This window comes from Grus americana, chromosome 12 (assembly GCF_028858705.1).
Source record: "Grus americana isolate bGruAme1 chromosome 12, bGruAme1.mat, whole genome shotgun sequence".
Lineage (NCBI taxonomy): Eukaryota > Metazoa > Chordata > Aves > Gruiformes > Gruidae > Grus > Grus americana.
Window position 1 is genome coordinate 9,387,832 of NC_072863.1, and position 27,066 is coordinate 9,414,897.

Below are 27,066 nucleotides of genomic sequence, written 5' to 3' on the forward strand. Positions count from 1 at the left end.
CTTTCCTTCCTTCCTTCCTTATTTCTCTTTCTTTCTTTCTTTCTTTCTTTCTTTCTTTCTTTCTTTCTTTCTTTCTTTCTCTCTCTCTCTCTTTCTCTCTTTCTCTCTCTCTTTCTCTCTTTCTCTCTTTCTCTCTCTCTCTCTTTCTCTCTCTCTCTCTTTCTCTCTCTCTCTCTCTCTTTCTCTCTTTCTCTCTTTCTCTCTTTCTCTCTTTATTTTTTATGGCCTTGCTGAGAAAATGCTGCATCAGCGTGTGCAAAGTGCTGCCTGCAGAATTTTAACTCCCTCCCAGGGCCTTTCGGGATGTTGCTGCCCGTCTGGAGGGAGTCATGCTGGCTCTTTGTCAAACATCACATTGATTTTAAAATTACTTTGATGGCTCTTTAAGGCAGCACACTTTTTGTGACCCTCTGCATTTGTCGAAGCTGATCTCTCTCTTTTCCCAGTGGCAGGGCAGAGGGACAGCATTATCTGGTCTGGCTGCATTGATTTTCTGTGAGTGGAGGGTCAGATTTTGGATGGGGAGAAGGAAATCAGAACTGAAATGTCTGACTCTCAATTTTCCCCCAGCAGTGCTCAGCTCTTGAGCAGGATGGGGCTCGCTGAACGCACTATGCCAGCAGATTTTTTTTCCTCCCAAGCCACCTGGGTGGTGGACAAGACATCGCTGCCTGGGCTAGAGACTTATAAGGCACAGACCATGAGCTGTGATAAAAGGGGATTGGGGCCTGCACACTTCTGCCTGCTAGTTCTTTGCAAAAGCTGGCAGCCCATGCCCTAAATCTGAACCCAACAAGCCCATTTGACCTGGCTGCTTTTCTATTGCTTCTGCACAAAAATGAAACACAAACCAAAGACTGCAGAGGCAACACTAGAAATGAAGATCTAAAGGTGACTCATTCTGTCACCTTCTGCAGGCTGCAGAACAGCCTTTCCTTGAGGATAAATACAATCTCTGTATCTGTACACTCAGCTGTTAATACTGTAAATGATGTACAATGTTTTTCAGATTATTGAATCATTGCTGTCAGTAGAACAAGCAGCTCAAGCAGGCTGCCAAGGCAGGAGATGAAAGAAATCATTAATTTTACGTTACTGGTTCATGCACAAATTTCTGAGCGGGAGTGATTAACTGCTGGAACAAGCCACCAAGGGGAGCGGGGGATTCTCCAGTTCATGCTGTCTCCAGATGAGGGCTGGCTGCCGTTCTGCAAGGGATGCTTTTGCCAGACAAAGTTGTTGGACTCCGTGCAAGTGCAACCGGCTGAACCGTGGCGGGAGCCCACCACGTGCAGGGGACCAGTGGAGACGATCTAATCATCTCAGCCACCCTTAGCAGTTGTGACATGCTCTTAAAAAAGGTCTTGCTGTTAATGCAAGTTCTGAATATTCATGGGTCAGTTCATTCTGGCCCTTTAAAGAAATATCTTTCAGCTGGCACCAGCCACTGGGCTAGCGATGCTGTCCCCTGTGCCGCCAGGGATGCTGCAATACACACTGCCTCCATCCCCTGCAGCGCTCAGTGGGATGCTGTGCAGGGGCCATTCCATGCACGCGAGGGAAACGCAGGCATAGAGAGGTGCAGCACCCTCCTTTGGGGGTCAGAAAGGCCCCAGGGTGGGAGGGAGGCTGCTCTGAGAGTGACAGTGTGGCAAAACTGCCTTTTGTCGGAGTCAACTGCAAAAACAAGCTCTCCTGCACTGCAATTTTATATATTGCTTGTGTGTGGCAGGTCATAGCAGAGGACATTGGTCCTGATTGCCCTTCATCCCATCTCTGACCCTGGCAGTGCTCACCTTCCTCACAGACCTTGCGCAGGGGCTTGGACGCACCCCCTGCACTTGCACATGGCTCCATAGCTCCAGTCCTGGAAAATGGCTGTGACTGATTAACTCTCAGGGCTGCTAATTAAGCAGGATGCACCTTGGATTTGCTCGAACGAAAGATTGGGGTATGACTCGCTTGGTTTGCTTTTATTCATGTTCAACCTGGCTCCTCAAGGGAGGGCTCAGCATCCAGGGGAGCAAAGATGCAGCCGGGAAGAGAGGGGACACATCTAGCACGTCTCAGGGGTGACTTGCTTGGTGAAAACTCAGAGAAGAGCCTGTTTCTCAGGCCCCCAAAGCCAAGGATGCTCCCTGCCATAGCCTCTTGTATTAGGAAGAGTTTGCTGCTAATGATGGGGCTGATGATGCTCCTTTCACCCGGTGAGCAACAGAGATACTGGGCAGCTCATCACATCCCAGCCCGCCCTCTGCCTGCGGCCACTGCTGGGACCTCTGCCCTCAGGGACAAAGTCTCTCCCTCCTCAGCCCCATCCGAGCCCCAGGATGGAGGTCTGGGCTCGGGGGTGCTGAGCATCAGATGTGGGGCCCTTCAGCCACTCGTGGCTGGCAGGCAATGGAGAGGGTGAGCTGTCACGGGCACATTATTTACTTGAAGCCATAATGGACCTGTTCTTTCCAGTATGGTCATGCTTTGGCCTTAGAATACATACAAAGATTTAAAAAAAAAAAAAAAAAAGAAGGGGGGGGAACCATTTGTTGAAAGTATTTGTATGTGCTGGCCAAGTTCTGCTTGGTATTCAGAACTGGAAGAAAGTAGGAACCTTAATGTTTACATCCGTACCAATTTAGCTTTAATTTAGGCAATATAATGCAATCTATCTTTCTCTGGATTTTAATAGCTTTTCTATTATTTTGCTCCATGGATACTTGGAAATGTGAGCTCCTTTACTACGTGACTACTTAGACCAATAAAAGAGCTATTTACTTAACACATTAGTTTGCAAGCAGCCTTCTATGAATCTGCTTGTGGAGGCTGCCTGCCATCCAAGGCTGTGGGTATGAATATGCATAATTAATAAATGTTATTTGCTGGACATTTATTCCTGAGTGTCTCAGCTCTCCTTGACCGAGAAATTCTGCCTCTCTCAGATCTAATGAAAGGTTTAGATTTTTTTAATTTATTTTCTTAGATTAGACTCAGAAAATAACCTTATTATTCTAATAGGTAGATTAGTCCCTGAGGAAGATATGAATAAATGAAAAAGTGATAGGTGAAAAATAGGCCAGAGCTGCTATTACAGAAGAGTCTTTCTGACCTTTTAATTTTTGGTTCAAAACCATGGGAAATCAGACTCTGTAAGCATCCAAAATGCAGCCTGCCAGCCGTGCCGCCCCGATGGCTGTTTTTCTGTGCAAAATGATAGAATTTCTACTAGAGCAAACATTTTCTCTGGAAATACATTTTAAGTGCCTGTTGTATTAAATCTATTTTAGATTGTATCAACTCCATAAAATTCAATGTGTTAAATCATATTTTGGACTGTACACACTAGAGGGAGCTACGGAAAAACTAATCCCCGGGCTGCTGCCAGGCTCCTGCCCTTCTCCCCTAGGAAAATGAGTGTCTTTTAGGAGCAAATCCTGAAAATAGCTGTTTGGGGATGTTGGAGGAGCAGTTTTGTTGAAAGTAAAGTGTATTGCTTGAATATGCTGATATTTGTCAAAGTTCTAGATGGGAAAAAGACTTTTATTTCCATCACGTCAAAGCGTTGCGTTTTGAGAAGGTCCCTGGTTAGGTGATGTTGGTCCTTTTGGATGTTTACACCGAAACATTGTGTATACAGCCGGGAAATGATTTTTACACAGTATACCACTGTCGGTAGGACAAGTCGCCACTGTTAAAAGTATCCAGGACCAAATTAAAATGTTTCAGGGGACCGGAAATTATTTTTGCAGCCTCGTTTCAGCTGAAATTCCAGCTTTTCCTCCTGCTTCCAGCGTCTTTGCTTTCCAGCCCAGGAGCAGGAGCAGACGGCCGCGGTCCCCACGTGCCCATCACCCACAAATTTGCCTAATCTCTTCTTAAAATCCCCTGCGCTCCCAGTATCTGCAGCTTTCCATGGAGGGGAATCCTTGGGGCTGGGGGAGAGGGAGCTCCTTTGCTTTTCTTCTGCCTGATCCTTCTTCGTGTTGGGAAACAGGGGATGGGATTTCCCAGCTCACCAGCAAAGTCCCAGCTTCCGGCCGCCTGCTGGGCCCCCGTTTCCCTCAGCTGAATGATTCTTGTTTATAAAGGCTGACTTATGATGACAGAAATGCAGATAATCTTTTTTTCCCTCCTCTGGGAGCTAATATTAGGAACTGGTGATATAATCCCCACGCACTGATGGAGCCTTGAGGAGGTTAATGCACTGCTAGGCATGGACATGCCGTACAGCTGCTCCGAGGGCTGTATTTTCGCAGTGACTACTTGCACTGATGGCTCTATGGAAAAGAGCAGGGCTGTTACTGGAACAAGGCTGAAATCAGTGCAGAGGTATGAGAATTTTGCCCATGCTGTTATTAATGGTTGTTACAGTGCTGCATATGTGAGGCCTGAATGATAACAGGCGCAGGCTGTTTGCTTTGCTGTGTTACAGCACAACAGCATCTTTGTTGCAGCTTTGATGAGCTGGCTATGCTGCAGCTCGGGTAAGGGCTGCTTTTCTGTCTGTAAGGAAACATCATCTCTTGTAAGGTAGAAATATTTCCCTCTGAACGACAAGAAAAGAAAAGCTGAGCAGTGGTCTTGTCAAGTGCTGTTCCGCTGATAAAACAGAAAATAGGACAAAAGTTTTCTCCCATCAAACAGGGTTATTCTCAGCAAAGAGCAGACATCTCCTATTTACTTATTTCCTCTTGCTCCTGTGTATTTTTGTGTGCCCCCAGCTGTGTAAAGTTTCAAAGGGGTTCTGGGTCTGACGCTGCAGTTCCCCAGAAGACCTGTCACTGGAGATATAGAAATCCGGCAACAGGCTGGGAGAGAGAAGCAGACACCAGCTAACTAGTCAGGAAAGCTTTCCAGGGTTTCAGCTGAACCGTGGCACAGCAGTGGATGCACGGCTTGGCAGGAAGGCTATGCACACTGTCCCATTTTGAGGACTGTGGGTTTGAGCTATGATGGTGTGAGAAGTGGCAATCCTTCCCGGCCTCTCCCACCCTCCCACAGCGATTTACCTTTTGTAAATCATGGGGGAAAAAATATTGGCTGAGTAATGCTTAAGCAAAGCATCTGCGTGTTTTGGTACGGCAGGGAGTAAGCAGGCTGTGCTGCCCAGCCTGGCCCAAGATCAAATTTAGAGCAGCCTTTGGCTTCTGCTGAAGCCTGACGTGCACTTCTGCCTGGAGTGGTGACACTGGAGGAAGCAATGGAGACCCATTTGGGAAAGGGAGGTACCCCCTTAGCATCGGCCACATCCTGAGTCCACCGATGACCCAGGGAGGTTTATTTAAATTGGAGGTGGAGCCGTTACTCCAATGTGATCTGAAATGCACACCAGACACAGTATCTGTCGGTGCCGTGATCTGCAGGGAAAGGTCTCTGGGGGGGGGGTTGGAGCTGGTTGTGTTCAGAGGTGATGCTGTGATTTGGAGGAACATGCCAAAGACAGTATACATTAGGGCTCCCCTGCATGCTGGGCACTGTTGGGAAACAGTTTTTCTCCTTCTCAGATGCATCTGAGACTCTGTGAAGGCACAGCTGAGCGCTGAGTTGTGTCCTGTGTGTTGTTCCCCACTACTGTACCTAATTCAGTTAGAAAAAAGGCAGCAAGGCTGGCAGAAGCCACTCTTTGCAATACGATGCAGCAACTGAAAGTAGAAACTCCGCTTTTTATGGCTCTCGTAGCAAGGCTTCCTGTTTAGCCCAGGAGTAGCAGCTGTTCTCCCAGTTTACAACACACAAACAGACCAGATTGTTTTCTGCTTTGCCTTTTTTATTACAGCAGACATTGGATGGGTAGTTAGTGAAAAAAAACAGGGAAAGACCAGCCCAGCTGGTTGGCTTTCAGATATTCGGGAACTGTAGGAGCTCTGCACATGCTCTTCCAGACAAATACTGTCCAGGTGCCCCCATGGGCTATGCTGCTATCTCTGGGTGTGTGGGAAGGGGGTCTTCTTCGGGGCAGAGCACACAGGCGGGTGGGTTAGCAAGCTGGCAGCCCAGGGGAGCCATGGGTGTACGGGACGTGTGTGAGTGCTGGGAGATGCGCCAGGAGATGCCCCGGGAGCCAGGCAAGAACCAGCCTGTGAGGCTGGCTCTGCACGGCTGGCGGGAGCACTGCAATCAAAAGGGACTTTTTTCCTTCAAGTCATCAAACATGACTGCATTAATGCAAGGGAGCAGACAGCTGAGTAGGCAGGGGCCATTTTAACAATGTGGTAACGCCTTTTTTTTTTTTTTTTTTTAACCAAGATCACACCTGCAAATGGCTGAACCGATTTCTGTAACTCAGGCTCTTCTGTGTCAGGTGCTCAGGGGATGATTGCTTCCTCAGCTGATCCTTCTGCAATAAGCACTGGATTATTTGAGAGCTTCCTCAAGTTCATCTACTCTCCCAGCTGCTCTCATGGTGTGGCAAAGCAAAGGGGCTTCTGCCAAGGCTTGCCAGGCAGGCTGCTCTACAGGGCTCTCCTCTGCCTTTGGGTGACTTGAACACTTGTGAATTGGCAGCGGTTACTAGCCCTTGCTGAAGGCAGAGGCTGTGCCAACACGCTGGTTCCTTCAGTGCATCGCTCTGGTGATTACAGCTTGACTCAGCCTTGCTGCTGCTCTTCCCATCCGAGCCTCTCCTGGGAGCCAGAGGTTTCGGCAGGCACTTCTCCGGTGTAAGGTAGTGTCACTGGGGACTGGGGTTCATTTACTGGGACTGTCTCGTGTGTGCCCCAATTGGCTGCAGGCTCTGGCCATCGAGGGAGAGGAGCGAGTGCCAGCAGCCAGTGAGTCAGCATGCTCCCTTGGTATTTGCTGGGCTTGGGTGGGGTTCCTCAGAAGTGCCAGTTCGCTTCCAGAGAAACATAAATCACTGCATTTATACAAGCTTCAGTTCTGCAGATCCCTGTTTAACAGCCAGGATGGGGTTTACAGTTAATTAAAAAAAAAAAAAAAAGGGCATGTGAAAGCAAAACCCAAATGTCTTTAATAATTATCCCAAGAACAAAAACTTTCACTCTTCCTTCAGATGATGACAAACCCTGGGGAGCAGCCACCCCCGGAAACTTGGGCCCCTCCTGCCTCCCTTCCCTTTGAAGCTGGGTTTCCTTCCCCTCGGTGGTGCAGCGACGTGACTGGGGACAGCGTGTTCATCATGTGCTGGCTCTCTTGCTCTGTGTGGGGCTGTGCCCAACTGCTCCTACAGCCACCCGTGTCCTCCCTTCACAGCGGCTCCTCCGTGGCCGCTTAGGAGAGGGGCAAATGGGGCGGCCATGTCCATTTGCAGGCTGCGGAGAAGGAGTGAGCCCTCCTTCCTTGTCTTGTCCTGCTCCGCACATCTCTGCATGGGTGATTTGTGTGGGCCGGGGGGACAGGAACATTCTTTTGCTGGGAGAAGGGACCAAGCATTGTCCTGTGGGTATCGCACTGCATTGGTCAGCAAAGAAAAACTCCCAAACCCTTTTGTTTAAAACATCTGGACGTCTCTTATCTGCTCCCACAAATTGAGAGTATCTTTTCCTGCCCTCTTGTTGCTGATCCAAGTCAGCTCATTTAACAGCTTAACCCCGATGGCTGGGGTCTCGTTTGCTGCATGTACCTGATGCTCACAACCACCCACAGCCCGTTGCCTCTCTTGTCAGTCCTTGTTCCCTCCTGGTGTTTCTACCTTCAATGTTACGTTCCTTCTTTTGCAAGTCCAAAGAACAAAGCTGTCCTCCTCACACACTCAGGCACTCCTCCTCTTCCTAACTGAGCTCTGCAGTGCAGAGTTATTAATAAAAAATCACAACGTCATGTACAGCCCGCACCATCACATCTGTCAATGTCGTCACCACGCAAGATTGTGTGTTTTTTCCACCTTTTAGTGTCTCTTTGCTGCAGCAGCTCTTTAAAAAGAGGAGGAAAGCTGAGAAATCCCTCCCTACCTGCCAGAAAAAGCGAGCGATGATTTCAGTTTGGGGTATGGCAGTTTGATATCGTCACTTGTGGTTATTAAAAACTGTTATTTGCCAATATTCAGCTGCTAAAAATAAAAGATCTCTAATACTCTACCAGGATTTGTCTTATCGAAGGTGTCAAACTGATCATGGCATGTCTGCCTTTTATGTAAAATGTCTTTTTTTTTTTTTTTTTTTAAGCTATGCTTATGGCCTGTACCTCTGCTTACCCTTCGGTAACACACGTAAGGTTACTATTCAGCTGTGACCATTAAAAGCGACTTCTGCTTCAGTGGGGTTAGTTGTTGCAGGCTTATTTTCAGCATTTCCCGTAGTTAGCACAGTCAGTAGGGGACCAAAGGAATGCAGTGCAGGACCCGCTCACAGCAAACGCTGGGTTTCGCTGCTGCGAGGGTGAGTGATGTGCAGAGCGACAGTGGACCTGAAGCCCCTCTGCCCAGCAGATTGAGGAATTCAGGATAAACCTCCTGAAGAAACCTTGCAGCAAGAAAATGCAGCGCAACAGCAGGTTAGAGACTGGGGCAGGACTTTATGGTGGGGGTGAGGGTGGATCTTCTTCTCCACACACTTTCTTTCCATGTTTTCCTTGGGGCTTGTTGCAGCAGGGATGGGAACAAGTTACCTCCCTGGTCCTCCCCATAGCAGTGTTTGGCTCACTCTGTTGATTGTCTTGCAGCCTTTAATAGCAAGAAAAGAAATTAGCTTGTAGCTTTCTTAGTACCTCAGAGGATTCACAGTACTGCAAGAATATGGGACAGGAAAGGGTCACAGCATCATCCTGAAGCACCAGGTTCCCCCAGCATGGGATGCAGAGGAGCTCTGGGTCTCACACCCGCAAGGTGATCTGCAAGCGGGTGTGAAGGCGATGCTGGTCCAGCGAGTGAGTGCAGCCTTCATTAGCCCTCTTGGCCCAGATGCTTCTGAAATAGTCTCTTTCTACATGTATATACGTCACCATCTGGGTGCAGCTCTGTGGCCTTGTTTCTGCTCTGCACGCAGGTTTGTTCACATTTTCCATCTGCAGGCAGCCTGCAGGCACGTTACCAGGGCTTTGCAGAGGGCAAGCAGGGGCATTGCCATGGCCGGCCCCCAAGGAGATGGCAGGGACAGGTGAGAGTTGGTGGCAGCCTGCATTTTGGGGAGCACAGGACCCCGGCTGCCAGCGTGGGTGATGCGGCAGGTGCTCTTCTGTGCTGCAGCTGCTGCTTGTGAAAATGGGACCCAAATGGATTTGTTGGGAGCAAGCCAAAGCTGGAATTAGAGTGTGACTGTTGTGCCCATGGGGAGGGTAACAGCAGCCCCAGACCAGCTCACTGTGTAGGCAAACAGCTGTCAGGAGGGTTTGGTGGAGCCAGGAGGACAGGGTGATGGAGAGAGGGGTGCAATGACACTGGAGGCTCTGTCCAGTCCTTGTTCGCTGGTGTATGAGGCTGCCTGGGAATCTCCTCACTTGAAGGCATTTAAGATCCTATGAACCTTGGGGAAGAAGGGGAATACTCATGTGGGATAGGCAGGAGGTAGGAGATTCTCTTCTAACTGTAAAAATCTGACTGCCTTGTGCTGGTTTGTGTGAGTGGTCATTTACTTCCCAGCTGGAGAGCTGCGCAGTGAGTGCAGTGGAAGGAAATCCGTCTCCGTGCTGGATTTGCTCTGGGTCATGGTGTTTGCAGATGCTAATTTCTCCAGTGCCTGGATGGCCATGTCTGCCCGATGCCACCAGTCCTGCCCTCCCACATGTGTGTGCTTGGCAGCCCAGTGCAGTGTGGAGTATCAGGGATATTTCTTTCTCCGTTGTTACAACTACCTTACACTACATGCTACTTTCTGCTGGTTTATTTAGCAGTAAAGAGCAAATGGTCGCTTGGTCGCTGCAGCCCGATGGGGTGAGCGTGCTGTGGTGCATAATGCAGGAAGGACATCGAATCTACCTGCTTCTTCCGCTATCCATGGGCTGTTCACAAAAACACCCTAATATCCCTTCCTTCCAGACGCCTGCCAAAGACACAAACCTCCTGCTTTGTAGTTCCTGCCCAGGAGGTTTGGGACATAGATGAGAAGCCGTAGACTGAGGGGCCCCAGTCTGGTCCTCTCTGGCTTCCTCCCCTTCCCCAGGGCAGCCCCAAGCAGAGCACCGGGATATTCCTGTTTCTCCTCTCTGTGGCAGGATTTAAGGTTCATCCAGCTGGTCGTCTGCCTGTTCGCAGAGTTGAGTGCACAACCCAGCTGAGCATCCAGCCTCGAATATCAACCCTCTAAAACCACCAGCTAAGCAACCTGCTGAAGTGCTGCGGTTTTGTGCAAATCCCAGCCCAAGTTACCCAAGCATGGGCATGGCCAGGCTGCCTTGAATGGATGCTGCGAGCAGATCACACGCTTCTGCAGCATGCAGCCAGCTGGAGATGTAAAGCACCTATATGGCTGCCTGGAGAGAGGACCCTGCCCCACACCAAATATAGGATGTGGCGTGAATCAAAATGAGGGACACCAGAAAATAATAGACTTCACATGAAGAAGAGCAATAATTTGCAGCTGTAAATCACCTTTCATCTACAGATCACAGAGGCGTCTCAAGCGCTAATTAAAGCAGCCTTGCAGCATCCCTGCCCCATAACTAGCACGGGGCGATGGTTATTCCATCCACTGGCACGCGGCCGCATGTCCTTGCAGGCACCTGCAAGAGGGAACTGGCTTGCAAGGTTGGTCCTGTTCCACTTCTCACAGCTGTGCCGGAGGTGCCCGGGCACCTGTGCCAAGGTGCTGGTGTGTGCCCCGAGCGTGTGCAGGGGGTTTGGTGCCTGCTTCCACAGCAGGCAGGTGAAGATGGACCAGGGTTTTGCACAAGTGAATGCACAGTGGGAGCAGAACCTACTCTGATCCAGTCCATCAATGCCTTGTTTTTTATTTGCTGTTTTCTATGTGGAAATCACTATTTAGCTCAAAGAAAACTTTAATGAGAAAGGTAAGCCCCTCCAGCAGCAAAGAACCCTCTCAGGGTTGTAAATACAGTATGGTAGGAAAGTTTCCTATCTCCTAAAGTTTCCATTAATTTATGTGTGTGTGTGTATATAAAATATATTTACAAAATATTTTCAACAAAGCTAGAATTCTTTAACCCTAGTAGTTATCTATATGAAGTTGGAGACACACCCAAAGCACTTGTTAACTAGGGCATGGAGTACAGAAGATGGGTTTGCAAGGATCTGTATGTGGGTGGTTCATGTTCCTCAAGCAGCGTGTGGAAGCCTGGCCAGTCCCTGCCTCGTCCCCTGTTTCCCTGAGCTGAGGCTTCCTTCCTAGGGAAAATGAAACACACTTTTCTGGGAAGAATTTAAGTGTGAGAGAGAGATAAGAAGTGGCATAATCAAGAAATTTCCCAGTTAGCTGTAGGCATACCAGACTTGTCTTCCCTCCCCCTGGGCTGGGTATCTACAACACACACCCTTGCAGCACGCCGGTGCCTGAAGGATGTAACAGGAGACTGTTGTATATTTTGAGTTTTCAGTGAGCATAATGAACCAGAAGTTACTGGGCTGCATGTGAGAATTGAAATGTAAGACTGAAATATGGGAGAGGGGAATCAGACTGGATAGTCTCTCTGCATTCAAAACGTCTATGAACATTGTTGAAATACTGTGTGTGAGCATTTTGCATGGCTGAAAATAGCTCTGCAAGGTGCTGGGTGACAGTGAAAGCCAGCCCCTGGCATTGCACAGCTCCCAGCACTGCTTTACTGTCACACCAGGAGCTTTGCTGTACAAAGAAAGCACAACTGGAGTCTGCCACTTTGTCCATGGCACAAGCAGGTAAATTAAAGGCTAGAGAGACTGTAATTTGCTTCAGGACACGGAGAGTATCGGAGCAGGAGAGAGACCCGTGAGCCCTTGCTGACAGTCCCTTGCTCAGACTTCTGCATGATGTGGGATTAATTTCCTTTGTTAAAAATAACCTTGTTTATAACCTCTGTTTCATGATTCAGCTTTTCTGCAGTCAACAACTGATCACCATCAAAGCAGGGTAGCATCAGATTTCAGGAGGAAGATGCAATAGGCTACTGCAGCTCAAGGATGCTCCTTGCAAAGGGCAGCTGGACTGAGGAAATGAGGGATACCTTGTCTAAAGGGCTGCTCTTTTTGGAGAGTTCTCCTCTCTGAGATTGCTGTGCCTGGAGCTTCTGTAGTGCAAATCCCCACCCACAGCTTCTGTCCTGCCAGAAACACCGGTGCCTCATCACCATGAATGTGGCCCTGTGCAGGCCCAAAGGTACAGACAAACATGGTTCTCCTGGTTCCTCTCCTCCTTCTTGCCTGTAGGTCAGAGCATCAGACATGCATTGGTCTACATATGGCGAACTGGAGCCCTACCAGTGGCACAGCTACTGGTTTTACGTCTAAAGTGAGATTCATTGCCAAGAAAAATCTCATAGAAAGTCCCATATGCCTGCTTTTATTCCTTGCACTGTGGTGTGATGTGAGTGTCTTGTGAGCAGCACAGCTCTCCTGGCTTTTAAGGACCATGTTGCCAGGGTTTGCTTGCTGCTGTATTATCTTGCCTGCAAAAAATCAGTCTACGCAGCTGCAATCCCCATCCCATTTAGTAGATGGGGAAGTGGAGGCACAACATGACCAAGACCAGCATTTTCCAAAAGTATCTGGTGATTTTTGGCTAGCTCTGGGTTAACTTGCCACTTTCAGGTGGGTCAAATCACCAGCCGCTTCACCAACTGCTGGCCCAAGTGATGTGCCCGTGCCCACACAGATAATCGGTAGCAGAGACCTAAACAGAAGCCAGACCCCTGAGATGCAGTCCTATGATGCAAATTTGAGTTCATCCTTCTTTTTTTAGGAGCTAATCCTTTGTCCTTGCAGCAAGAGGAATTTTCCATAAATGAGATTTTTTTTTAAAAATTTTTTTTACACATCATTGTGTGTTTAATGTTTAACGGTGAGATCATTATGGTTTTATTAGCAGTATGTAATGCTTTTTCATCTTCAACTGACTTTGCAAACATTAACTAATTGATCTCAACTATGAATCAGTGGCGGTAACTAGGAAGAGAGGTGAAGTGATCTGCTCCTGGTCACTGAGAAAGTGGTTGTCAGAGCAGGGTGCAGAAATCAGGGCTCCCGCTTTGCTGCTCAGACCACGAACACCAGCAGTTTTATTACAGTCATTTCCATTAGTGCTGCTGTCAGGGAGGGCCACTCTGTGTGCAATAAACAACCCTCGGCTGCTTCTTTCTGCTTCTGGTTGAGCTCATGCTTGACAAAATGTAGCAAATGTCACCAAACCCCATAAAAAGCTGATTTTTAAAAGAAATACGTGATTGATTTTGTTTTCTTCAGTGATCCAGTAGTTGCTGGTTGTTTTCAGCTCACCCTAACCAAATGCATAATTAAAATATCTATATTTGCGGGAATTAGATGCTAAAGTCAGAAATGAGTGGGGTTGCCTGCAGCTGAACGCTGTGAGGTTTTTAAGGACCACATTGGCGAAGACTGACTTGAAGCATCCTGAAGACGGCTGCCAGGAAATTAGCTCCTCGTTTGCAGTATGCAGAACATGTACGACGGCTTTATGATTTACTCTCTCATCTGCTTCACATTGCGCCTATTTTCCCTCGCGACTGTCCTGGCGTATGCAATTTTCTGTTGCAAAACAGGAGTGAAAATGAGCACTGCAGTGTGGAAGAGCTGTGCCACTACCCAGGTAAGGGCGGCCAAGCCTGGCAGGGACACGGCCCCTCTGCGGGGGGGGGGGGGGGGAAGTGACAAGAGCTTTGGGGTCAGAGGGGACCCAGCGAGGGGGGGGGGGGTGATGGTGGCTTTGAAGACAGACGAGATGCGGTCAGGGGGATGTGATGGTTGTTGGGGGACAGAGGGAATACAACCCCTTAGTGAGGGGATGCAATGGTGACTTTGGAGATAAGGGTAGGGGATGTGATGGTGGCTTTGGGGACAGGGTGGGTGCAGTGGGGGGGGTGTGATGGCGGCTTTGGGGACAGAGTGGAGATGTGATGGTGGCTTTGGGGACAGCAGGGACAGAGCAATGGTGGTTTCAGGGACAGCAGGGACACAGCAGGGAGGTGTGATGGTGGCTTTGGGGACAGCAGGGACAGAGCGGGAAGGTGCAATGGTGACTTTGGGGACACTGGGAACACAGTGTGGAGGTGTGGTGGTGGCTTTGGGGACAGGGTGGACTCAGTGCGGGGGTGCGGCGGTGGCTTTGGGTCCTGCGGCCGGAAAGAGGTGCGGTGCGGCTGCTGGGCCCGGCTCCCCCTCCGGTGCGCCGGCCGGTGCCCGTGTCATGCCGGTGCATGCGGCGGGCGGCAGCGGCAACCCCGCAGCTGCGGGACAAGCTGTCCGGGAGCCCCAGGGGCTATACGGATCAGGAGAGCTCCCCGCGGGGCCCGGGAGCGCCGCTGCACGGGTGGGGCGCCGCTCGGCCCGCACCGGCGGCGAGTGTCGGGGCCCGGCGGGGCGGGCGGGCGCCGGGTCGGGCCGGGCCTGCCCGGCGCGGCGCGGCCGGCTGGTTGCCATGGCAGCAGTCAGGCGGCGCGGCGGCGCGCGCGGCCGGCGGGGCGCGGCGCGGCGCGGCCCCGGAGCGTACCATGTGCGCCCGGCGGCGGGAGGCGGCGGAGGGGCCACGACGGCGGCGGCTGCTGCTGCCCTGCTAGCTCCGCCACGGCGGGCCCGGCGACCAGGAGCTGCTGCGTCAATGTAACGGTGGCGGCGGGGCGGAGGGGGGGGGGGGGGGGGACCGCCGCTGAGTGGCATTTCCACGCCGCGCGTGGCCGCCCGCCGCGGGGAAGGGGGGGGGGGCGGAGGGCAGGCGGGAGGCGTTAAAATGGCGGCGCGCAGCCGGCCCCCGCGCTAAACCGGCCCCGTGGCTCGCCCCGTGCCGCCGCGCGTGGCACGGTGCGGCCGCCCGCTGCCTGCTAGCGCCGCCGCTGAGGTAAGGCCGGGCCGGGCCGCGGGGGGCCGGCTGCCCCCAGCCGAGCCGCGGGGCGCCCGGGGACGAGTCTGGCGTGCTCCGGTGGGGGGGCGCGGCGCGCGTCGGTGGCGGTGGCTCGTCCCGCGGCCGGGGCTCGGCGGCCGCTTGCGGCTGTCCCGGGAGCGGCGGCGGGCTGTCCCGGGAGTGCCGGTGCGGCTCCTTAGCGGCGCATCGCTCCTTTGTCTGCTGGCGGCGGGCTGACCGGCCGGCCGGGCCCTGCTCCGCCGGCTGCGGGAGCCTCTGCGGAGGGTGGCTGGCGCGTCGCGGTGCATTGCCAGGGGGTCGTTTTGTTCTTTTTATAAAAAAAAAAAAATCCAAACAAAACGCAAAGTCTAAAAAACCCCGCACCAAAACTATTTTTTGTAGCCGAAAGTGTTCCAGGTGCTGTCTTACCCGTGAACGCCTTGTAGCATAGTGAAATGCCTGCTCAGAGCAGGGTGGAAGCAGAGTTTTACTTCTGTAAAAGCAGCACAAACTATCTGGAGGACTCCCCTACCGCTACAGCAATGAGAGAGGGGCCTGAGGGGAGGGGGGATTTTTTCTTTTTTTTTTTTTTTTTGACTCTTATGAAGACATGCGCATTTGTTCATTCTTGCCACCGCACTGGAGTCTGCCTAGAAACAAAGAACACAGCCTGGCGAAGTTGATGCTGGCTCTGAAAGTGTCTGGCTCTTTCTTTTGCCTCATTTACTTGTGCCATAGTTAAAAACCTCGAGACATTTCCTTGAATTATTTCCATGTGCCTGCTGATGGACACCCCCCCCCTTTCACCCCCCTTGACCCTACCAGGCCAGGTCTACGCATTTTGAAAAGTGCAGCCATGATAGATAGAGGAACTTCTCCCATTTTCACCCAGCCCTGTGGTATGACAGTTCGCAGTAGGTGTGCCTTCCGACAGGGAGCCACCCCCTTGCTGAATCATCGTGGAGCGATGGTCGGACAGCTCGTCCGCTCGGGGAACAAAATATTCCCCTGTAGAGCATGAGGCGGTGGCGAGGCGAGACGCAAGTAAGAGACCTGTTAGCATTCGGTTCAGGCGCAGGCAAACGGTTGCAGGGAGAAAACCTTGTGCTTTCATGGCAGCGGGAGCTGCGGATGCGGTTTTGAGCTCAAAGGCGAGACGTGCGCTGCTGTAAGGAATGTCCCCGGCCTTTGAGGTAGTGAAACTCCGAGGGGCCTGATCCTGTAGCTTTTGCTTCTCTGAAAACTCCTTCCTTGCATAGATAGGCTCCGTGCAAGATCAACACCTGGCTCAGGGAGCGACGTGCAGATTCATGGTATTGTGCAGTGGTGGTTATTAGCAGTAATCCTGTAATGCTTTTGCACAGACAAGCATGTGGGCAGTAGTGTCGTGTCCGTGCTATTTGCCTAAAACTAGTTTGTTCTGCACTGGTAAAAGTCATTGCCTTCGTTACCACAAGGAAATAGTGACTTTACATTTGGGGGGGCTTGGGGTGCATGTGTGTCAGATACTGAAATGTTGCTAGTTATCCCTGCCTTTATTCAAAGGGTGCCAAAAAGTATGGGAGTGAGAGGTGGGATGAGCAATTTTGAGCTGGGGTGTATCAGGCAAGACTAAATTGCAGCAGTTGTTGGACATGTAACTTGATCCTGTAATTAGAGCGAGCTAATAGTCTATACCATGTTGAAACTATCGAGTGTCTGAGTTGGAGCAGTCTGAATTAAGCTAGTTCTTCTGGGATTATGCAGAAGCAGAAGTAATGCTATTAAAGTTTCCATACAGCAGCTTCCATAGGGTTGCAGAGATGTTTTCCCCCTATGGGTCCTCCTTGCGGGTGTTTTGCTTTTAAGGTAGTACGTGGACGCTGCAATGGTTCTGCTTTCCAGGTTGGAGAAATGCTTTACGTGGCACAGTTCCGCTCCTTGGAGCTTTATTTACAAATGAAGGTCCAAATCATGCCTCTTATCCTTGGGGTGGGGGGAAAACTCCTGAAGGAAGGACTTATGGGTTCAGCTTTGCGCAGATCTGAAGGGTTTAAAGGACTCTGTAATTTGGTCTTAAAACTTCCCTGCCCCCACTGCTCTCTATACCCCAAAAAAGGTGTGTGTTAGCAAGTGGTCTGGTGGAGAGCCTGCAGTCTGTGGTCTTTCCAGTGCTCCTGCCAGTGGGGCAGGATCCTCGTGGGGCTCTTGAGCGGCTCTGGTTTGCTGTAGGGTTGTACTAGTGCAGAGCCGTGGCAGTACAGTCATGTTCAGGCAAACCTGGGAGGCTGTGCAGAGTTACGATGTGTGGGCACCAGCCCTTCTCACGGGTGGTAATTTCCCTTGGTGTGTGTGTATATATATATATATATATAGACATGGTACATATTTAAATGAAGTCATTTTAAAGTAGCGATGGCCCAGAAAAGTTTGAGAGTTATTTCAGCCTTTGAGCATTTCTCTTTGAAAGACAATGGACTGTACAGAAGCTTCTAGGTATTGTGGGATGCACTTACAGCAGGAGAAGGTGCAGTCTGCTCTTGGGTGCAGTCAGCCTTCCCAGAGACGGCTGAGTTTTAGGTATGCACCTGGTTCAGCCTGTATATGGCTTTGTGTGTAGTGGGTCTGGTGATATCTTCCAGGTGGTTTGGGATATACCGGCAGGGCTCCAAAGCAGACCTAGTGGTCAGTGAGGAAATTAGTCCCTTGGTGCTGTAACCTCGTTGCTGCTCAGCCTCCTGCAGTATCTGGCCAGATCAGGAGAAGGCAAGGTGCCACATCCTTCCCATTGCTGTGGAGGGGTGAGGGATCCCCACAGAGAATGAGGGAGTGGATCTGGGCTGCTGTTCCTCCCTCCTGGTGCTGGCCCTTGTGCTGCAGGAAGGTTACTGATGAGCAGGGATGCTGCACAGCTGTCTAGCTGGGATGTTGCATCCATGTAGAGGATTTTCAAATGGTTTTCATGTCCAGTTCATGAGTAGTGGTGGCCTCCTCCTCTGGGGAATGACTGGCATGAGGCTTAAGTGTTATTCTTAGATTTTTACAGACCTAGAAGTTTTCTCCCGGGCTCGCCCCATCTTAGCAAGATAAATACATGGACCTTAGAGTTTTGTACTTGTGCTGCCACCAGAAGTGAGAATTTGAGAGGCTGTTCTGCGTGTTTTAAGGGAATCTCAAAGTGAGACTTTAAAGCTTGTGACTGCAAAGGGGAAGAGGTTGGCTTTCTTACCTTTTGCAGTATAGCTTGCAAATCAGTTTTGAAGCCGATGCTGCATGGAAAAAGTGGTCCTGCTTCTAGCCCTTTGCTCCAGTCTCTTCACAATCCTTGTGGATTAAGAATAACCTTGCAGAAGGTATGCTCACTTTAGCCATCACTGCTTCCTTGGTTCACTTCTCCATGTGGCCACAGAAACAGTTGTGTTGGCACAAGGACCTGGGGTGCACAGGCAGCACAGGGTGAGGCTGGACTGCTGCTTTTATTAGCAGCACTGGCTTATGCCCAGTTAAACTGATGGCAAAACTGCATTGCTAGTATCTTGCAAATGGATCTTTCTTCATGCACAAGTCAAACCATGGTTTTCCTAGTCACCAGTGCCTGCAGCTTGGTCAGGAGCCTGAAAGCAAATGAAGATTTTCTTTGTGGCTAATTCAGGCACAGGTGACGCTGATGAATCTGCAGTCAGAATTTGATGACTGATGCCTGCAGCAGGACACCCCTGCCATGCCGGTGGTGAGAGCTTGGTTTTGGCAGTGGAGCAAACCATTATGTGACTCAGATGTGTTGGGAAAGAGTATGCAGCCTTCACAGGAGCAGGCTTTTCTGACCATGAACATACTAGAAGTCACGTGTGGAAACTAAAATGAGTACTAGAAACATGAGTCTGTTCATTGAGAGGGAGGCTGTGCACTGAAAAGTGGAGTTTGCTTAGATCTCAGTTTCCAAAGGTAGTCATAGGAGCTGTGAGACTATTGCTGTGCTCTGAAAACAGTGCAAACATCCAACCAAAGAACTGCCACTGCAGATGGACGTGGCACCCCACATTCGGGTTACCCAGGTCCAGCCTCTGAGCACCCAGCAGGAAAAATGTGAGAAAAATCTTTTGAAACAGGATAGAAACACTTAACTGGGGAGTGATCGCAGCCTGCAAGGGGAGGAAGAGAGAATGTCTTTATTGAACAGTGTGTGTTTGCTCTTAAAATCCCTTCAAAGCTTTGAAGCTCAAGCTTGCTTTATTTGCTCTGTTTCCCATATATAATATTTCAGTGAGAAGTTTCAGTCCGGTGTGTATGAGCTGATGCAGGAGTTGTTCCCTTTTAGGTGACAGGGAACCAGTTACTCGTGTAATGCACTGGTTTGCTTGTTAGACTGTTCTGTGAGTTTCTTTTTAATCGGTGTATTCCAGACCTCTGGGCAGTGCATGCATCCTTCTCTAGGGCAATGCTTAGGTTCTAATCTGTCATATAATTTAAGCACAGACTTAAACTGGAGCATTTATAATAACAAAACATTTTGTAGTACTCTGTTCACTTTAACACAGCATCACAGGTACCCCAGCCTTTTTACGCTTGTCTGCTCCTGGAATGGAGTTCCTCATTGTGCCCCTAAGTACAGAAAGAGCATAAATGGATTCTTTTAGTTTGTTTTCTCTAGGTTCCCGTGTGTGTGCAAATTGTTGCTCCTGGATAGATGATTTGCCTGAATATGTGCTTGTGATGCTTTTGCAGTTGGGCACCTCTTGCCTGCTAAGCTGTGGCAGCATGTGGTGTTCTTTTAAAAGGCGTGTATCCTCCCCTTTTTTCTTGCCATGTTCCATTCCAGGAAGGATTGTCTACCTAGAGTGATGTTATCTTCCCCCATTTTAAATGGTGTCAGCAGATACTTATTTTTTCCCTTCTCCCGTCCTGATGCTAAGTACCCACCATGGGAATGAGTCGTCTCCTATTACTCACATGGAGCAAATCTGTGGCTTGGCCTCCAAATTATATGGCCCTGCTCATCAAGGGTGAGGTCCTCTGGAGCCCAAGTAAAGGTGCCAGGATCTATTTGCCTGCCTTTTTTTTTTTTTTTTGTGAAAGCACGTAGGCTGATAGCAAGCTGAAAAACCGGTGGCCTTCAGAGCTGGGTATTTTATGTCTGAGGGCTTCTGAATGCATAAAATCAGAGAGAATGTGTCTGTGTAATCCGATCTGCTCTTGAAAGCCTTGCGGAGGGCTGCATGCTGCAGACATAAGCTGTGTCAATAAGAACTCTATTCACCCTCGGAAAACAGCCTCGTGATCGGGTTTGACTGGCAGGCTTCCTAAGGGAGGGCCTTTTTTTGAGAAAGAACTCCGATTTTTTGGCGGCACTTCTGACTGCCTTTTTGGGCTCCTGCGTATTGTTCTTTTCTTGGCGTGATAAACTTGGATTTTTTTTTTTATCCCCCCCCCCCCCCCCGGGAGGTTGCTGGGGCAGGGGGAGGATTTCATGCAGCATGATAACAGGGGTGCGGGGGGAGTTTCCTTCCTCACGGTGCAACCCCTCTGCCAAAGCAGCATTTAAGAGCGCAAAGGTGACGGATTTAAAAGAATATGAGGTAGGATTGGCAATTGCTGTGTGCGGGAGAGTGCACTCGTGGGTGTGCTCAGGGGACTTTCTTGCAAAACAGTGGCACAAAATACCGGTCCTTGTAAAAGCCTTGGATGGTAATGCACAAAATGTGTGGTTGTGCACGTTTATGTGGTTTTTTTTCCCTTGGTTCTGCAGATGTCTGTATTACCCAGAAGTGTTGTTGGGTGAAATTCTGCTTTCAGTAATGCTGGCATAAATCTGCTGTGAAGGCAGTGTCGTACTAATGGCTGTAATTTGCTGGTTGCTATTTTTTTAAAACAAAAATTCAAGTGAGTCAAAAATCTTGTTATGCTTTATGAGGTATTCTATACCTGGCATGTAATCTTTTAAAATCATGTAGGAAAAATCTGCTTGAGCTAGTAAAAATGATGCTTATGAGATTTTCTGAAAGCAAAGTTTTAATCAAAATATCTGGTTCTGAGCTGCTGCTTAGCGTTTATGTAAATGGCATTTTCTGTTGTATTACATGTATGATATTCAGTGTTTGCTCTGTTAAGGTCTTAAAGCCATTCTCTCTGGCATTGAGTTATCAATGTTAACAAAAGAGGTGCTGGACTGTCAGTTTTGCATTTTTTTTTTTTTTTGCAGGTCCCTTGGTCTATCTGTCTTTTTTTTTTTAAAGCTCCAGTTTCTTACTCAAGTGATGATTTGAAAATTAGCTCATCTGTATGTCTTTCTGGGTTATTCCTGTAGCTGCAAATGAAAGCTCGAAAATATAATTAGGATGTATTATGCACAAGCTCAAAAAAAAACCCAACAAAAAATGAAGTAATGCAAAGCTATTATTTAAAAGAAATGCAATTATGTTTTGAGCCAATTGAGGCTTGACTTAATTTCTCAGGGTTTGCTGGCGATGGAGTAAAACCAAAATTAACTCCTGAAATATGCCTGTCCTGAGTCAGGAATTTGGCTGGTAAAATCAAGAGAGCCACCGAAAGAAGGGGAATCCCCTCACAGGGGAGCCTGGCCCTGTGCGGTTTGTAAATGGGTGCAGCATTTGGGGTGATTCCTGCAGTCCCCGTTTCCCTGGCTCTCCCCAGCTGATTCCTCTTTGATAAAGGCCTGATCCTTGCCTGTGAGAACTTTAATAACAAACTCCGGTTTAGGTGGGCTTGCCCCCTGGGCAAAGGGCCTGCAGAGCCAGGCGGCCGAGGCGAGCGTCGGCAGGAAACACTGGTTTCTCTGCTGCTGCTGCTGCTCCTAACGTGAGGAGGCCGCAGCTGGGTAACTTGTTTTTACTTCCTGTTCCCAATCTGTTTGGGTCAAAAGTAGTGGTGTTTTTCCATATTAAGATGTTTGGCTTCATTCTGCGAGGCAGCAATAAATTTCACACCATGTACAACGTGTTTCTTATATTTCAGAGACTCTTTATTGCTACCTTTGACTTTTAATTTGTATGGTGAAACCTTTATTAGTACCTTTTTTGTTGCATAGACCTGCTTTTCAAGGAAAACAGAAAGCTTTGGTTTTTTTCTTTCTTCATTCTGTTTTGGAAAGAGCCTTTGAAATAGCTGTCAGGTTTGTAGCTGAGCAGAGGGAGGGAGCCATGACTGGCTCCTTAGCAGGCTCACAGGGAGATGGGAGCACCTCAGCCTGGTTCTGCGCTCCTTGGTCATAAGGGAATAATGCTCCTGGAGTTAATTGGGATACTGGGACTTCATTAATGTTTGTGAAGCGTTTGGTGTTCTTTTGGTGGAAGGTCCTGGGACTGGGGGGGGGTAATGGTGGTTGTGCTGTGCAAGGCTGTGATGCTGGGAGGGACACATGTGGGTTGATGGACCGGTTGTTAAAGTGGTCCTAAAAGCTGGAACAGCGAGCTGCCAAATGTCCTGGGCTTGCTAATGGGGAAACCTGCCCTGTAAAGGAAAACTGGCTCCCGAAAAGAGTGTCACCTGCTCTGTGCTGTGGCTGGCTGCTGGGAGTTGTTCTCCAGAGTGCTGGGTTAGTCCACAGCTTGCAAAGTGTTACTGCAGGCCATGAGATACAAAACTGATGGAGAAGGGAGGATTGGGCTGCTCCCTGGCTGGGCTGAGCAGCAAAAGGTTGTCAGGTTTCTCTCCCCAACATCTGGTCAAAACTCTTCATCAGTGCTGTTCATTCTTCTTAATCGAGCATCTTGGCTGTAGGATCTCCTGCTCTGTCTACAGCCAGCAAGTCAGGATGGACAGATCTTTTCATAGCCATATGAGATATCAATGGGATCCTTTTAAATACAGTCTGGATGTTTTTAAATAAAAGGTAATAAGCAGTGCTGGCCCACAGGGCTTGTGTTGCATCTTCAGATACATTTCAGTAAAGTCATTTTTGAAAAACAAAAAAAGAACAGTAGTGTGGATTCATCAGTAGGGTTACAGGTGGTCTGTCCTTTCTCTGAAGCCTCCAGATGCTGGCATTGTATCTGACCAAGGAAGGCAGAGCACAGAGGTGTCTTGTGAAGTGCCTCCACGCCCTCAGACAGACTGCCCAGGTTTTGGCACTGACATCTCCACCGTGCCTTTGCACTTGACTCCTGGATCCACAACCAAACACCTCCATCCTAGGTCCTCGGCTTGTTCCTCAGACCAAGTCCACCACCCATGAATTTGGTTTGACTAATTACTTAGTGAAATGCTCAGCGTGACACCCGCGGTGCCCTTCGTTGAGCATAGCCTCGGTAACGAGCTAATGTTGGCTGTGCCCTGAGCACCCAGGTGTGGTCTGGCTAATGCAGCAGCACCTTTCATGCAGTGCTTGAGGAAGCTACACTTCAGTTCATGTAAATGAGGCCGACCAGAGTGGGCTGCTGTCCTGCAGAAGGAACAGTGAGCCCCTTCCCTCCTGCATATCTGCAGTGAGGTGACACCTCCCCTGCTGACTCTGGATGCAACCAACCTCTTCTACCTTGCTCAGAAGTGCAGGCAGGTTATCCTCACTCCTCCCTTGCCTGCTCTACAGACCCCTTTGGACCAATCTGCCCAGGGCAGCTGGCCTGGGTGGCTCTCACCCGGGAATGACCACCTTCACTATGATTTTGAGGGTTTCCAGAGCAGTCAGTTGAGTAGCTGCGATTTACTGAGACTCTTTCTTCTGAGACTGGGAAGATGAGTAGGGCATATGGGGTGGATTCTGCATGAGGTTATATCAGCCTTGCTGAAGGGAGAGACCTGCTGTGTTGGGGATTTTCCAGCTCTGGTGACTGTGTTGTAATATGATGTATTCGTTAGCTGGTGCTCAGATACCAAGCTTGGAATGAGGTTGCTGCTGCTGAAAGGCAATTTCATTCTGTGTCCTATGTTAGGTGGAAGGTTATCCTTCTGACAAGACCCTGAGATCCATTAATAAGGTACAGGGAAGTTTCTGATGTGTCTAACAACAGATTTGTTTATTTGCTGTACAGTGCCACCATCTTGTTCCTCTAGAGATACCAGGATTTGTAAATTCAGCCCAACTGTAGAGTGTGTCCTAGATGCTTTTAGTTAGGCAATTACACCATTTTGTATGCCAGCTTACATGAGAAACGGTTTCTCTCCCAGGTCTTGGAGCGTGTCCACCTGCTCAGCCAACCTGGGGGATGCAGTACCTGGCAACTTCTGGGTGGGAAAAGCACAATGTCACAGAGTCTGCACCCAGTTTCTCCTGCGTGTTTCTAATGTATATGACTTTCAGTGCACACAAGGAGAGAAACAAACTTGTGGGGAATGTGTATTTGGAGGAATTGTGGAAGCCTCTCGAGAGAGGGGCATTGCCAAGGCAGAGCCACTGGCTGCTTCAGCTCCTGGGCTGTGCCAAGTGCTCTTGGCTCCACGAGGAGCTGAGCCTGCCATTTCATGCCCTTCAGATGGGTTTTGCCACCTCTCAGGAGAGGGCAGGAATGAGGCCTCAGCCCCATGGGGGGGCCGAGCTGCCCTGGCAAATACAGCATGTAGTTGGGTTAGCTGGAAGTGGTGGTGAAATCAGAGCTGGAGGATGCCCAGGCCTTCAGGGGAGAGTCTGCATTGGTGGGGCTGAGCTGGTCACTGATGGCCTTTTGCAAGGTGTTGGAGTTTTTTAATTCAATAAAATGCTAACTGTTATAGTTATGTACTGATTAATAAGAGTAATGCTTAATACAGCCATTGCATAAGACCGTGAGCTAAGGCAGGTGCCTTTTACAAGCAGTAACTCCCTTTTTGAAACAAAAGGACTGGACAGTTGAGTTGGACTGATCCCGTGCAACGGTCATTCACCACAAACTACATTTCAGATAACTGCCCACTGATTCCTGCTCTGTAGGCTTGGGGATGTGTTGGCTTGCCTTCCCGATGTGGGGACCAGGAGAGGAAATGGGGAAGGCTGGAGCTTGGAGCCACAGCCCAGCCAAGCACTCCAGATTTGGGTCTGACAGGCAGGGATTTGCAGTTTGTTTGCCATGGAGTTCCCTTTCTTTCAGTAAAATATAGATGCAAACGTGTGAGAAGCGTTTAGTGCGAACACTTGTGATGTTCAGCAGCAAACATGTAGCTGGTGATTTGCTTTGACTGATGGCTTTCTTTTAAGCATTCTTAGATACTTGTTTGTCAATAGGATGTTTGGGGGAGAACTGAACTGGAACTTCTAAGTTTCAAAAGAAGTTTTTCCTCCTGAGAGCAAATATGTGGCTGACTTTGCCGTTACTGTGCTCTGTCTTCAGTTTGCTGGTGGTGGCTTTAAAACAGTTCGGTTCCCAGAGGGGTAGTGCAGAGCGGTGCCCTTAGTTTGAGTACGAACGTTCGCGAGGAGCAACCCAAATTCAAAATCAAGTTTTGGTCACCAGTGACAGACACTTTTTGTTGGTCCCTGTGCCTGCGCCGTGCACTGATGCTGCAGTGTGGCTGGGCTGGCGAGTGCTGTCTGCTCCCTCTCCCTGGCAGAGCCCTGGGCTGAGCTGCACTCGCTCCTTCTGCAGGACTAACACTGTGCTGCCTGGTGAGGCTTTCCCCTTGCCTGTTGATAGGCAAAAAAAGCCAGTAGGACCACAGAACTTGTTTGCAGAGTTATGATGCAGCAATTACCTTTTTTTTTAAAAAAAAAAAAGGATGCTTGTTAAATTAACACTAGGAATACTTTTTTTTTTAAGACACCTAGTACAACAAAACTGCTGAGGGGGAGAAGTCCATTATCGTGATTATAGTCCAAATATAACATCTTTGTGATAGGCAGAAAGCGAAGCTGACTACCAGTGGGACTGATATTGGGAGGAAGGTAAAAACCTTAATATTCTGAATGATAGAAGAATGAATTTAAATTCATTTAATGTCAGTAATCTTTGTATTATTAGCCATAATCTGCTTCTGAGAAGCATACAGGCTTGACTTGTATTTTTTTTTCCTCTCCATAGAACTGCATTAATAAGAACAGAGTGTTTCTCCTGACCTCTGCCTTTAGACTATGAGCTCCCAAGAGCACAAATTTTTCTTCTGTATTTTTGGACAGCATCTGCAGGTAGTGAAAGCTGCCACAATGAAATAGCAATGCTAGGAGCATGTTACTGCAGTCCCAGATCACTTAGCAAGGGTCTGATCCTGCATGATCTTTACAGGAGGATGGAACTAGGGCTGCAGTCTGGTATCAAGTGCATGCCCGTTTTCAAGGTGGTTTTAGACCTGTACGTTGCTGAGGTGGTTCTCCGCAGGGTGATCTCGGGAGGAAGCTCACTGAGCTGGGAGAGCAAGAGGGGGTGCAGGCTGCTGTAATTTTGGATGTACATGATGCCGGGGGGTGTACCGGAGGGGGGATACAAATGCAACAGTACTGATGTACTTGATGCAGTATTGTTAGCTGGATTGTGGAGATAGAGGTGAGACTGGCCTTAGGATTGCTGTTTTGAGCCTTTAATGTGAGGAGAGAAAGCTGTGGCACAGCAACAGCATCCGACACCTTTGAGTGGGAGATTATCATGTTTGACTTCATGCATCACCCTGTTCTGAGGGAGAGAGCCGGTGCACGCGAGTTTGCTTAGGTTTCTGCAAGAATGTGATGTTGCTCATTCTGGAGATTCAGGCAACTGAAGTGAGAGAGAATTAAAGCGTGAGATCTGCTTGCTCATGACCTGAATCCCCTTAATCACAGCCTCGTGTAAGTGAAGGTCTTAGGCTGGGTTGAGTGGAGGACATCTCCACACAAGAAAATGTACATCTGCCTTCTGCCTCCCAGAATTAGAGTTTACTCGTGATGAAATATAGTTGTAAGGGCCTTAAACCAGACCTGCTGCGTGACATTGCTTCCCCTGTGGCAGGCATGTAGTAGGCGCCTGGGTGAAGATAGGTCTGTGCTACCTGAGCTCCCCGTCCCCGGGAAACCTCCTCTGGGTGCCAGAAGCGCATCCTGGTGAGTCCGTGCCAGGATGGTCGGAACTGGTCCTTAATTTGATGGACTTGGATTAGAGCCTTAGTTGTATTTAATTTAAGCTTTGTGCTGCTACTGTCTGTTCTTTAATCTAGGAAGTAACATTGAGGCGGTTCATGCAACAGTGTAGCCACTTACACTGACCCTGTAATTTGCTTTTGAATGTGGATGTTTTTCACAGGGTGCTCCGCTAGTGCCAAGCCAGTGGTAATCCCACGCTTTCAGCTTCGTGTTCGGTTTATT

At 49.2% G+C, this 27,066-nt stretch overlaps 1 protein-coding gene across 12 annotated transcripts in view; it reads left to right on the plus strand.

Moving 5' to 3' along the window:
- Window positions 1-13,570: 13,570 nt before the first annotated feature.
- MBNL3 (muscleblind like splicing regulator 3) overlaps window positions 13,571-27,066 on the plus strand; it is a 99,015-nt gene continuing 85,519 nt past the window's right edge. For 3 of the 12 annotated variants that reach the window (XR_008578937.1, XM_054839205.1, XM_054839204.1), the window contains exon 1: window positions 15,834-15,935. Coding sequence is in view for 1 of the 12 variants with exons in the window: in XM_054839206.1 (XP_054695181.1) it covers window positions 15,909-15,935 (27 nt within the window). In the remaining 11 variants the exon portion in view is untranslated. Of the gene's footprint in view, window positions 13,644-14,505; window positions 14,654-14,764; window positions 14,889-15,832; window positions 15,936-16,066; window positions 16,085-20,428; window positions 20,447-27,066 lie in introns of those variants that run through there. The other 9 variants (XM_054839200.1, XM_054839209.1, XM_054839197.1 and 6 more) reach the window with 9 other exon arrangements.